General features: G+C 41.8%; 1 protein-coding gene across 2 annotated transcripts in view; it reads right to left on the bottom strand.

The window, feature by feature from the left end:
* CHD6 (chromodomain helicase DNA binding protein 6) overlaps nt 1–13,741 on the bottom strand; it is a 212,812-nt gene that overhangs the window by 100,294 nt on the left and 98,777 nt on the right. For both annotated transcript variants that reach the window (XM_079946401.1, XM_079946400.1), the window contains one exon: nt 12,414–12,563. In XM_079946401.1, the coding sequence (XP_079802527.1) occupies nt 12,414–12,563 (150 nt within the window). The remainder of the gene's footprint in view (nt 1–12,413; nt 12,564–13,741) is intronic.

Below are 13,741 nucleotides of genomic sequence, written 5' to 3'. Positions count from 1 at the left end.
TAATTATTCTTTACTAAATTGTACCATCTTTCCCCTCTGTACCTGGAAATGGCTTTCTGTTTCACTGATCATCCATTGACTACAAATCCCAACTGGAAACGAATTAATTCCTTCCTTTCTGCCCTAGATACACATCAACATTTCCTAATCGCCATGAAATCTCTTTCTACAGAGTATTTGACTTAAAAAAAAAAAATCTGCATTTAAAACACAATGAACTTAAAAAAGGATGCACTGGATCTACAAATATTTCTTTAAAATTTTATTTTGTTTTAACTTTATATAAAGGGTGTCATGGTGGATGTAATCTTCTTTAACTTAATATGATATTGCCAATATTCATCCATGTTGTTCATGTTGCTTTAGCCATTCAATTTTAATGCTGTATAATATTCTATTGTATTAATAAACCAGAGTCTATTTGTCTTCTTCCTTTGATGGACATAAAAAAAAAAGAAAAAGGATGCATTGGGTCACAACTCTCCTGTTAAATGTTCTTCCTCGGACTTTATTTGGGCAGTTTTATTTCCATCGTTTCATATGCACTACATAACCTTACCAGATCCAGTATTTATCACAATATGAGATTTAGAACAGTATATGAAAAGAACACTCATCACAACAACCCTAACTCTCAAAATAACTATTTGGGTTCCTTATCAGAACTTTCCAAAAGGATGGTTTATGCTGCACCTCACTGCCCATTCTAGGGCTCAACTGTCCCAAAGTCATACCATTACAGAAAACATATTTTCTAAGAACTTAAATGAAGCTTTCCCCAGAAAGGTGATGGTAAAAAAAGATGAGTAGGGCGGATGGCAGAAAAGAAGTATGGGAATCAGCAGGCACTGACAGATGCTCCCAAAGGCTACAAATATTTATTACGTCCCCCCGGACACATGGCATTGTGAAGTTAATCCAAAATGACAAGTCTTTTCCCACTGCTCAACCAGAAGACAAGTGAACTGGGCCTACCATACAATAGAAGGATGGGGCGGGATACAGACTAAGCTTTTGTTTTCCTGTCAGTATGTTTCTTCTGCTTGATTCTTCTGCACAAGTAAGAAAAGGAGAAGGAGGCAGTTTACTGTGGATTGCCCGTCTTCTCCCACCACAATATAAGCCTTGTGAGGGCAGGGATCTTTATTTCTTTTACTCACTAATGTAGCTAGATACCTTGAAAAAGCCAGGCAACAGTGGGTGATCAGTGAATATTGGTTGAATGCTAAACGACAGGGAAGAGGAAAAGAGACACAGATGGAAATACACAAGGAAAGATAAAGCATTATTCTTAATCTACATCATGTGATTAAAAAGTCTCCCCCTTCTCCATATACCTAGACTTATCTTCTACTGTACAGACGGGTAACAGCAAAGGGCCCAAGCTAGATGTACTTTCCTGAGCAGTAAAATCACTACCCCAACCTTGCAGCCAAACAAGAGCTCTGACTATGACAGGTGGACGGCGAACAAAGGAACAGGGGCTGAGTTACAAGAACCTAGATTAATGAACCAACTTCCTTCCTAACTTCCTACTTCATTTCCTTCCTAAATTTTTCCCACATTATTTATTGAGTGCCTTTTGTGCTTATGCACTGGTCTTATAGAAATAAATGAGCTACAGTCTTCATCATCAAGGAACTGCCAGACATGCGAACATAATGCTTTAAGTGAGGTATGGCATGCATACAGCATGCAGAGGTCTCAAGTGTACAGCTGTTGAAGTTTAAGTCCCACCAAGATCAAGTTATATAACATTTCCAACATCCTGGAAGACCCTCTTGCCCCCACTGGAAGTAACCACTATTCAGACTTCTACCACCATTGATTAGTTCTGTCTATTATTAAGTTTCATGTAAATGGAATCATATTGTGTGTGGTCCATTCTCCTGTATTACTGTGGAGTATTTTATTGTATAAATACACCACCATTTATCCATTCTATTGCTGAGGAATGTTTGGGTTGCTTTCAATGTTCACATAAATGCACTCATTTACCGTGGATATAACACAGGAGTGGAATTGCTAGGTTATGAGGTTGGTTATATGTTTAGTTTTTTTTTGTCTTTTTTAAAAAAAATAGATTTATTTATTTACTTTTGGCTGCGCTGGGTCTTCCTTGCTGCGCATGGGTTTTCTCTAGTTGCGGTGAGCAGGGACTACTCTTTGTTGCAGTGCGTGGGCTTCTCATTGAGGTGGCTTCTCTTGCTGCGGAGCGCAGGCTCTAGGCATGCGGGCTCAGTAGTTGTGGCTCGCGGGCTCTAGAGCGCAGGCTCAGTAGTTGTGGTGCACGGACTTAGTTGCTCCGAGGCATGTGGGATCTTCCCGGGCCAGGGCTCAAACCCGTGTCCCCTGCATTGGCAGGTGGATTCTTAACCACTGCGCCACTAGGGAAGCCCGTGTTTAGTTTTAATGGATATTGTTAGAACTCTTCCCAAAGTGGCTGTAACAATTTTTACATCCAACAGCAGTGTATGGGAGTCGCAACTGACTTGATACTGTCAGTCTTGAAAATTTTAGCCATTCCCAGTGGATGTGCATCATCATCTCTTTGATTCACATTTCCCTGATAACCAAGGATGCTGAGCATCTTTTCATATGCTTACTGGCCATATGGATATCCTCACTGTGAAGCTCCTGTTCAAGTCATTTGCCTATTTTAAAAATTGTCCTTTTTTCTGATTGGCAAGAGTTCTTTATATTTGCGAGAGTTTAATATATATCTTTATTTCTCAATAAGAGGCCTCTGTCACAATCCATACAAACATTTCCTACCAATCTATGGTTTGCATTTTCAACCTGTAAATGTATCTTCTGATGAACAGAAGTTCTATATAATCCACCTTATCAATCTTTTCTCTTATGTATTTTTGTGCTCTGTTTAAGGAATCTTTGCTGCCACCAATGTCATTCACTAAGCCATATATGTGGTTGTAAATCTTCTTGTAGCCACATTAAAAAACAGATGAACTTGATTTTAACAATATTTTATTTAAACTAATATACCCCAAATATTATCATTTCAATATGTAATCAATGTAAAATTATTAATAGAATAGTTTACATTATTTTTCTCACACTAACTCTTTAAATATCTACTGTGTATTTCATACTTACAGCACATCTCAATTCAGACTAGGTATATTTCAAGTGCTTAATAGCCACACACAGCTAAGTACAAGCCATGCTGGGCAGTACATACCACTCTATTTTGTTCCATTGGTCTATTTGTTCTTATGGCAACACTACCCTGTCTTCATTGTGGCTTGATTACAAAGTCTGGATTATGGTAAGTATTCCAATTTCTTGGAAAAGTTCTTCCTTTTCAAGACTGCCTTGGCTAATCTAGGTCTTTTGTACTTCCATCATCAATTTCTATCAGAAAAACACCCTGCTTAGATTTTGACTGGGACTGAACTATATAGACATCTTCACAATATTGAATATATGTATGTCATATATTGCTCTATTTATTTAGGTCTTCTTTAATTTCTTTCAGCAATGTTTTTCATATAGGAGGCTTGTATCCTCTGAGAGTTATTACAGGGTATCTAATACCTTGATACTATTATAAATGGTATTTTACAATTTTCCTTTCCTGATTTGATGTTGCTTGTTTATATAAATAGTTTTGTTTTGTTTTTTTTACTATATTGTAAATGGTGCCAATACATTTGCTCGACACAAGGTTACCACAAACCTTCAATTTGTTAAAAAAAAGTGCAATATCTGTGAAGTGCAATAAAGCAAACAGCAATAAAATGAGGCATGCCTGTATTTTTTCTTTCATTAATTAATTAATTAAGTTTTGGCTGCGTTGGGTCTTCGTTGCTGCACGTGGGCTTTCTCTCTAGTTGCGGCGATCGGGGGCTACTCTTCGTTGCGGTGCATGGGCTTCTCATTGAGGTGGCTTCTCTTTGTTGTGGAGCTCAGGCTCTAGGTGAATGGGCTTCAGTAGTTGTGGCACGCAGGCTCAGTAGTTGTGGCACACAGGCTTAGTTGCTCCAAGGCATGGGGGATCTTCCCAGACCAGGGCTCAAACCTGTGACCCCTGCATTGGCAGGCGGATTCTTAACCACTGTGCCACCAGGGAAGTCCTGTATTTTTTCTTTTTCCTTAGTTCAGTAGCCAGGACCTCCAGTGTATTTCTGAATATAAATGAGAATAATAGAATCTTTTTCTTACTCCCAAATTCAGAGGGAAAGTATTCAATACTGCACCATTTAATATAATATTAGCTGTCAGTTTTTATCTACTGACTTTTAAGATGTTCTTTCAGTATTTGGTTTTCTACAGTTTAAGATATGCTTAGTATGGTTTTCTTTTTTACATTTTTCCTGCTTGGGGGTTACCTGACATTGAATGTACTGGCAGATATATTCATCAGTTTATGGGAATTTCTCGTCATTCATTTTATCTTCAAACACTCCTCTGATTCACTCTCTCCTCCACGTCTAGGACTCTAATCAGATATGTATGTGTTAGTCCTTTTCACTACACCCCAATTGTCTCTTTATCCGTTTATGCTTTGCTCTGTTCTTTCCATTCTTTTTTCTGTGTGTCAGTTTAGAAACTTTCTGTTGATCTGTCTTCAAAGTCACCAATCTTATCTTCTACTGTATCTAATCTGCTTTTAAACTCATCCACTGTGTTCTGAATTTTATAAATTGAAAATTTCAGTTTTACAGTGTTGATCTGATTCTCTTTATAGATTCAATTCTCTGTTGGAATTCTTTACTTTAGAACTTATTTTGTCCATCGTTTCCTCTAATTTCTTTAACATATTAATCATGGTTATTTAAAAGTTCTTTTCTGCCAACTCTGTTATCTGGATCATCTGGGGTCTGCTTCTATTAACATATTTATTTTCTTGATTTTCAGTCAATTTCCCAGCCTTTTCGAATGCCTAATAATTTTTTACTGTATAATGAGTACTGTGAATAGCGTGAATAAAAGAATCTTAGCAGCTCCAAACAATATCTTCTACTACAAGTGTTTCCTATTTTCTCTTATACAAACAGGGAGAAGGAGTGGGTCCCATTGGTCCAATCAGGGGCTGTTGGGTCAGGACTGGGTTACTGTTAAGATTCAGTCCATCTCTTGTTTTACCTGTTCCTTGAGTATGAATGTCCAAGGTCATTGACTGTAAGTCCAGCAGGTCTTTTTACTCCTGAGCCCTGAAGTCTCCAATTCCAAGCAGGTTAAAAATCTCTCTTAAAGGAGAGTCAGTATTTTTTGCAGTAGACCCATCCTTTTTTAGTGAGATTTTATCTCCTAAAAGTAACGTGAGACTGTGAGATTTCAATCTGCCTTCTGGCTGAGCCACTAACTTCTTGGGCTACCCCAGAATTCATCAAATGTCTCCAGGCGAAAGCTCCCTGTTTTGGGAATTCCTTTAGTTTCCAATCATTTCACCAGCCCTGCATAATCAATCACCAGCAGGGTCAGATGGTTTCTCTTCAACCCAGAATAGTCTCTGTTTGGGCCCAGCCTGATCCTCAGCCCCTGCCCAGAATTGCAGAGTGCCTCCAGAGGAGAAACAGTCAGCAACTGTCAGCTCATCTAGGAATAGCTCTTCTCTGTCTGGAATTTTAGTTCATCTAATTCTTCTTGCTTCCACAGCTATCTGATGTCTTTAAAAATATGTCCTTTGCAATTTATCTTTTTTCCCCCCTTGCAGCAAGTGTTGGCCTGCCATGCCCTACTATATACCCTTATCTGAGAATAGAATCCTCCAACACTAACTCTTATTTTTGGAGTTCCCTAGGGCCTAGTTTTTGGGCTTTCTTTTCTTTTTTATCTATACTCATTCTCTTGGTGATCTCATCTGGTCTCATGGTTTTAAATACTGGCTACGTTGTGTTGGCTGCCATATTTATTTATCCTCTCCTATGATTACAGACTCTTGTATCTAATTGTTACTTGTCATCTCCACTTGAATATCTCAGAGATATTTCACACCTAAGATGTCCACAAACTAAACTCCTAGTCTCTTAGCCAACCCCCCACCCCCACCCCTTCTACCTACAGTTTTCCCCAGCTGAGTTAAGAGGAACTCTATCCCTCTGGATGTTCAAACCAAAAATCCTGCTGTAATCCTGACTCTGTTCTTTCCTCTCCACACACGCTATCTCCTGTTGAGTTTACCTTCAAAGTACATCAGGAATCCAGCCATTTCTCACCCCCTCCTCTGCTTCTACCCTGGTCTAAACCACCTTCATCTCTTACCCAGATTATTCCCAACTGCCTCCTAAGTAGTCTACCTGTTTCCACTCCTGTCCCACTGATCCATTCTCAACATGACGTTCAGAATGGCCCTTTTTATTAAGTCATTCTTTTGCTTAAACTGCTTAAAATGCTTTTCTTTTAATTTGGAGTAAAACCAAAAGTCTCCCAAAGGTCTACAGAAGCCCACAGGATGTGTACCCAACCTCTCATCTCCTCTGTCACCTTTCAGGTCTCCTTGTCCGTCCCTCATACACACCAGGCATGTTTCCACCTCCGGGACTCTGCTATTCCCTCTGCCTGAAACACTCTTCTCCCTACACGACTCCCTCACCCCTTTACTTCCTTCACTTCTTGGATCAAATATTACCTTTGTGAGGCCAACACTGACCACCCTACTTAAAACTGCAGGCTTCATTGCTGAATTCCGTATCACGCCTATCCTGATTTTTTTTTCCCATACCACTTACCACCATTGACATACTACACAATTTTGTTATTTTCAGATTGATTATCAGCCTCTCCTTAGTTATTTCTACCCTTTGGAGGTTCTGGGCTTAGCCCTTTGGCTTTCCATCCCACGTAGGTTCAAAATCTGGCAAATATCTGGAGGAGGAGATCGGTTGTGTGTATGCTGCAGGCCTCCTCTCCATTTGCTGTAGGCTCCCTCCACGAGGGCAGGGATTTCTGTCTCTTTTGTTCCTTGATGTCATCTCCAGCACTTAGAACAGTCCTTGGCGCTCAACAGTGGTAGGTGCTCAATAAATACTTTTGAATAAATAATGTTAAGAGATTTTGCAATACAACATGGGAATAGTAGTATAAAGTAAGTGCTATGGGAACACAGAGCCAGAGTACCTGGACAAATGAGGAGAGGCTTTGGAAATGAGTTAGCTGTCTATTAGCATTAAACTTTGATAATTGCTGAGCACCTTTCCTACCTACTCCCAGTTCTGTATAACCCAGACTAGCAAGCAAGCATTCATACGTGTACACCCATGCTAAAAGAACAACTGTCTCTCCTCACCAGCAGGTTGCTTCAAATAGGCTCTTACTCTTACCTACCATGAAGAGCAGAAAAAGATGGTTTCCGATGATAGGATTTTGATTGCTCTCAGAGTTTTTAACTAGGACCAAATCCAAGGAAATGTTAACATGTGGATGAAGAAAGCACAGGACTTTATTCTGAGGATTAAAAGGATGGTGGGTTTAAAGCATTCTTCATTATAGAAAATTTTCAAGTAAAAATTAAGGTATTTGAAATAAAATTTCAATTTATTTTTTTGGCACTAAAGAATAGGGGGAAACACACTAGTATTAAAAAAAACATCAATGGTTATCATCAAAATACTGACAGCAGGTTTTTATCCTATCCTAATAAAAGGGAAAAAAGAGAGTAGCATTTCCAAAATACACATCAAAGTAGGAAGAAAACTGGAAAATCAGGATTTTTTTTTTCCCTAAACAGAGATTGTGCATAAGCATGACCATGTGTGTATAAACACTCAGTGTATACAGATACACACAGATATAAACCAAATCTGCTTGCCAAACGTACTTCCATGACAGCCATCTGTTCTCAACTGCTTGGAGTTTTCTCAAATTATCCTTCAAAGGAGACCATTTTAGTTCATTCACTTTCATGTCAGAATCTCATGAAATTAAAAATTTATTTTCTTAGGGAAAATTTCAAAAGTTTTCAACCCACATACCCCCGACCCTCAACCAACCACCTGATTCACGTCTATTCAGCGAGCCGTAAGGAAAGGCTCTAGCAAGAAGAAGCAACTCCAAAACACAAGCATTTACCAAGTGCCATGGAAGGTCCAAAGTAGCATCCGACAAGGTGCCCAGTCCCAGGGGCTCACACTCAGTGAAAGCAAGATATAACATATTCTTCTTAGAAATGTACCAGTGGTAAATTCTAATCAGTGTGACAGTAACCCTAAGTCCAGCAGCAAGAGTGCAGAAAGCAAGAATAGCTTGGATTTCACAGAATAGTAATGTTTTAGTTGGGCCCTAAAGAATGGTGGCTCATAAGAGGACTGCAAACAGGAAGGAAACTCGAAATGCACCCAAAGGATGAAAGCACCAGGATATGGGAAGCGGGATGCAGACTTGGAACACTAAGGAACCAGTCTTAGTAGAGAAAAGCATTACACAGAATGAGGAGTGGGGATAAATGAGGGCAGACAGGTAGTATGCAGCCACATTCCTTAAAAAATCAGGCCGGAGTTTTGATCTAAAACAGGAGTTAAGAGGTAACCACCTTAGATTCTTGAGTGGGACACTGAAAAAAGCCAAAAACTTCTCTGGTATTATGGGAAAATGAGTCTAGTAATGGATTGGGAAAGACAGGGACCTGGGGCAGGGAACGACAAAAGTGCAAACCGTGGTCATTTGAACACTGGCCTCAGCACAATGGGTGGCAGCAGAAGCCAAGAGGAAACAAAGACAGGAGACAATCTGAGGAAAGACGCGGGGTGGGTGGGGAACAGTGGTGTGGCCAGCGGAGAAATGGGAAGAATGAAAACCATCCTCTCGGGCCGAGTGCATAGGAGCCTAAGCAGTGAATCACGCGGGCTGGTACAGAGCTAGAGCCATGCCAGCCAGAAGCCGCCCTGCCAAGGGGCCTGCCCACGGCTGTCGGTGTCAGAGTGAGACGTGGATGAACACCAGTGGGGAAACTATGCCAGTATGAAGAACTGGAGAAAACAAGAGCCCGAGAAAAAAGAAAAACACTTCACTCTTGTCTTTCTAATCCAGGAGTTAAGAATGACACCTGTTTCTGTAATAAGTTTTAAGCATATTTATTCATTATTCACATATTAAATAAATACATGACAAGTACAACTGAATGCAAGTCTTTATGTTAGTTACTACCCAACACAAAGTACTACCTATGTTAGGTGAAAACTGTGATAAATTAAAAAGTGAGGCTTGTTTTGCAGAAGTGTACAATCTAATGGCGGGAACAGTCAGGAGTGATATTCAGAACAGAATGGCAGAGGCACTGACGAATCAGAACAGTCACAGGCTGTGAACAAGTGGTGGGAGGATTCTGGGGGACATCAGGCATAATATTATAAATACTCCACAAAACAGAAGAGGGAAAGTGTCATACTTTCATCTGAATAGTTCCTGGGGGTTAATGTAAATTTGACTTTATTGAAGCTCTTTCATGCCAGAGAGATACATAAAAAAAAAAATTTAAAAAAAAAAGATTATAAGCCCTACCCTAACGTAGCTCATGGTTTAGATGAAGGAAACAAAAACTGGCAGGTGTTTAAAGGACAGTGATGAAGTTAAACATATTAGAGTCAGACAGAGGAGGGGTACTTATCCCCAGCTCAGGGGGGTGCAGGGAGCTTCCTGAGGGAGGCAACAACTGCGGTCAGCTCGCCAGGCACGGGAAAAGACCAGACAAAGCAGAGGGCACCGTCTGCAAAGCAGCAGGAGGCGGCACAGGAGAACACCAGGAGTGGATGCCTCATTCACATTCAAGTCCTTCTGTCTCAAAGGCAAAATCATACAAACCACACAAACTGTAGGAGGCAGAAACTGAGACAGCCTTGGAAAAATCTATACACTAAATGTACCACAACTGTGAAAGTCTGTCTCAGTTCCAGGCACTGACATCAGTTTGACAAAGAATAAGAAGGCAAAGAGTCACAGTCAGGCTGGAAACATACCTCCAGCCCTAATCCCATATACCAGCCAGGGGACGGGCCTCTAGACTCCGAAGCAGGGCTGTGCTAATCTGCCAGTCCTGAGTTAGACTGAATCATGCGTAAAGATGTTTTTAGCAACTCACCGCTAGGTTAAGCACTGCTGAGGTTGCAATTTGGGGCTGGGACAGGGGCCAGCAGCCACAAAAGTGGGCTGAGCATGCTGATAAGACACTACAGAGAAAGCAAGGAGGTAGCAGTGGGGCCTTTTTGGTGCTGACTGCACACCCTTCTCTGCCCCAAGCTAAAGCCAGCAAGCAGGCAGACACCCTTTCAAAGGGCCTTGGGAGAAGGATGAAGGAAAAGCCTCATCTTCTCCCACTGATTTTCTGTGCCACTGGACACTTTGAGGATTGCTTGGAATCCTAGATGAGATCCCTGATTTCGGGGCTTTGTGTTGGCCTGGGAAATCTCTGTTCAGACCCCCCCACCCCAGGAAGCCCACTGTGTAAAACAGGTGCAAGTGGAGGGCTCCACAGAGCACTGACCGTGCAATCCGCTCGACCCCACGCAGGCTGTCCAGTCTGCTCTGTGGCGTGGAAGCCAGAGCCACATAGCTGCCTTGCTAAACATCAATGCCAAAACCTCGTACAGGGCCTCTTTCTTGTTTAAATTTAGTCACAATTTTTGAGGTGTAATTAATGCAAATTCAGATTCCAGCTTATGTTTCACCACTATAAACTTTCTCTTTGCTGTACCCTTAAGAGGACAGAAAGAGCCTTGTTAGGATATATATAAATTTCCTGAACTATTTCTGTCTGATCAGCTAATGCTGCGCTTCAGGCACCAGGGGAGAAGACAGAACAACAACTGAAATATGGCTAATGACTTGGGCTAAATGGCTACTAGGAGAAAATAAAATCCTTTGGAGTGTTTTAACTACCAAACCAACCATAAAATCTCCAAGGAAGGGAAACCCACTGTAAAACAATGTAATCCTATCACTTCACAGCAGTCTTGCAAGGGCTATTCTTAACTATTGCTTGAAAAGTAGTATTATGTGAAAATGCATTACTCTGGAGGCAAGGTGGTTTACACAGATAAAGCATCATGAGCTCCAGTAGCCAGCCACACAGTGTCCAGGAGGAAGGACAGGTATCTGTGCTATTGCTGCACACGCAGAACATGAATCCTGCCAAGTCAGCAACAGCGACTCCATAACAAAAGACAGCCTGTGTCTCAGAACGTGCTGCCGGCAACGAGGCGCCTCCTACACGCACAGCCTGTTTCTTCTCTTGCTTCTGATTCCTCCTCCGTAAGCTCCTTGGCACAGACCTCCTCCTTCTCCACATTTACCCTCTGCCTTTCTAGCATCGGGGGTACCAGGTCCTAATGCTATCCTTTTCCTGCCTGATACTGCTGCCAATGGAAATTCCTAAACTGTATATACGGGCATCCTGCTTCTCTGCTCGAACCCATCGATGCCTCCTGCCCCTCATTCAATCCACAGTATGAATGAAGGCCAAATACTTTAGCTGAAAGCCAAAGCCTGCATAACATGACTCTTCCTACCATGCCAGGCTCGTCTCCCACCACTCCTCAAATCAGACCCCACCACCTGGCCGAGCTCATCAAGCTGCCATACCACATCCTCTGGGACCATCAGGCTGTGACGCTGTGGTCCATGTCAGAAACGCCTCCCCTAAAACCCTGACCTCTCTCTCCTGTCCACTTTTCCTTCTGCGTAGCCACTGTAACCAGCAGCACAGACTTCTAAGACTGCACTTATCACAGTATCAGCACAGCCATATGCCTCTTCTCCCAGATAAAACTCCCTGGAGGCAGGGACCATGCCTTGATACTCATCCTCGTATCCTAGGACCTGGCCCTGCAGTGGACTCTCAATACACATTTGTAATCCAACTCCCAACTGTAATTACCAGTTCATGTGATTCCATTCATGGAACAGCTATTTACTCTGTATCAGACTTTTACATTCTACTGGGAGAGACAAAGAAATAAAATGAAATCAGCAATCAGAACACAATTATAAGCTGTAATAAGAGCTATGAAAGAAACAAACAGGAGTGAAATAAACATTAGGATGAGGGGCAGGGATCTACTTTAAATGAAAGAGTCACGTAAAGCATACGGTAAAGAGCATTCCAGGCAAAAGGGACCCTAGAGGCAAAGGCCAGTAGGTGGGAAAGAACTGCTAATTCATGGCATTAAAAGAGGCAAGTCTTTTAGCTGGAGAGTAATGAGAGAGATGGCGAAAAGCCATGTATCTGAAAAATGAATCTGTTGAATTAGGGCGAGTGTGATGACAGAGGGGTGGGGCTGCTAGGCACAGTGAGGAGTCTAAACTTTATTCTAAGTGCAACAGAAAGCCACCTGAAGGATAGAACCAGCAGTTAAGGTGATCTAACTTACGCATAAGAAAAGAGCCACAGTACAGCTCCATCAAGTAGTCAAAATGACTGTCCAGCCGAGGCCAGCAGCCCAATCTTAAGGCCGTACCTCCGCCTGCCAAGCCAGTGTAGAAGCTGAGAGGGCAGATGTCCGGCCGGCTCCAAGGACAGCGATGGTTTCCCCATCATCATCCACCACTTTGAAGTCCAGGTCCTCGTTGTATTTTCTGCGCTTCACTTGCCGTCCTGAGCGTCGTTTCTACAGGACAAACACACCCGCCAGAGAGACTATCTGTGAGTCAGAGGGAAAAGCTTGCAAAAGGACACGCTCACCTACACTCACAGTCGAAGGAGACCTCTCTAACTTTGCAAAAAGAATCTTCCCTAAACATAACTCTTTTCAGGACTAAATTCACTCAAAATGGGACCCAGGTGAGGGAGGGGATTTAAAGCACCAGGATCCAGTGAGAAGAAGGTGTAGCCTCAGAATCCAAGGAAACGTGTTTTATGCATCATTGCTTCCCCCACCCCGCTTTCTGGAATTGGTTTCTATTCCAGTAAAACAGGGATGGGAAGTAACTTCATCATCTTTGAGGTCCCTTCCAGCATAGCTGGAAGCTCAGGGTTTATGACAGTGATTTAGTAGTTATTTTGGTTTTGATTTTTTTTTTTTTTTGCCAAATTCACCATACTTACCATGTACTTCTAAACAACTAAATAATACCAATTTTATTAGGACTTATTTTGAGAATCTCCTAACACCCTTTGAAATGCAAGCAGACATCTTAAGTGCGACAAAATAAGATTCGTGACTCACCATGAAAGGACTCATCTATAATTAAGTAGCTTGTGACCTTTTAGAGAGAGAACATTCTACAACAAAGCAACCCAGTGGCTTTCCTCAAACAGAAAAACACATGGTTCATCTCTACATACACATCATATCCAAGCAGTAGGAACCCTTCTGGGAACCATTCACCAGCTAGCTTACTCTTAGATACTTAAACCTTACAAGACAAAATGGAAAGCCAGACCTCACCCTCCCCCTTATCATCTAAAAGATACCTCCTGGGGCTCTCTCTGTGTTCCCATCATTTCTTCACTGTGTCACCTCTATGACATTTAATTTTTCATGAGGGATTCCACATAAAAAGCTCTCCCCCCAATCCCACGTACAAATCACCATCCTAGAAACACTGAACCCCCTGCCAACTCCCATCAACCTGATGTACTTGCTGCTCTGCCCGTCAGGACACTTAAGAGCCACTAACCCAAGTTTACAGGCAGTGAAAGGGGGTCTCTGATCTGACACTCCAGATACTACTACTTATTTACCACTACGACCTTAGGAGCTGACACCTTCCTACAACGAAGGTCACCTAGGAATCTATGAGGGTCCAGATGATTCTTAAGGAGCAGTAAGTGGGTCTTACCCTA

Source organism: Stenella coeruleoalba, assembly GCF_951394435.1.
Source record: "Stenella coeruleoalba genome assembly, chromosome: 15".
In the NCBI taxonomy this organism is placed as follows: Eukaryota; Metazoa; Chordata; class Mammalia; order Artiodactyla; family Delphinidae; genus Stenella; species Stenella coeruleoalba.
This window is presented reverse-complemented; position numbering and strand designations above follow the sequence as displayed.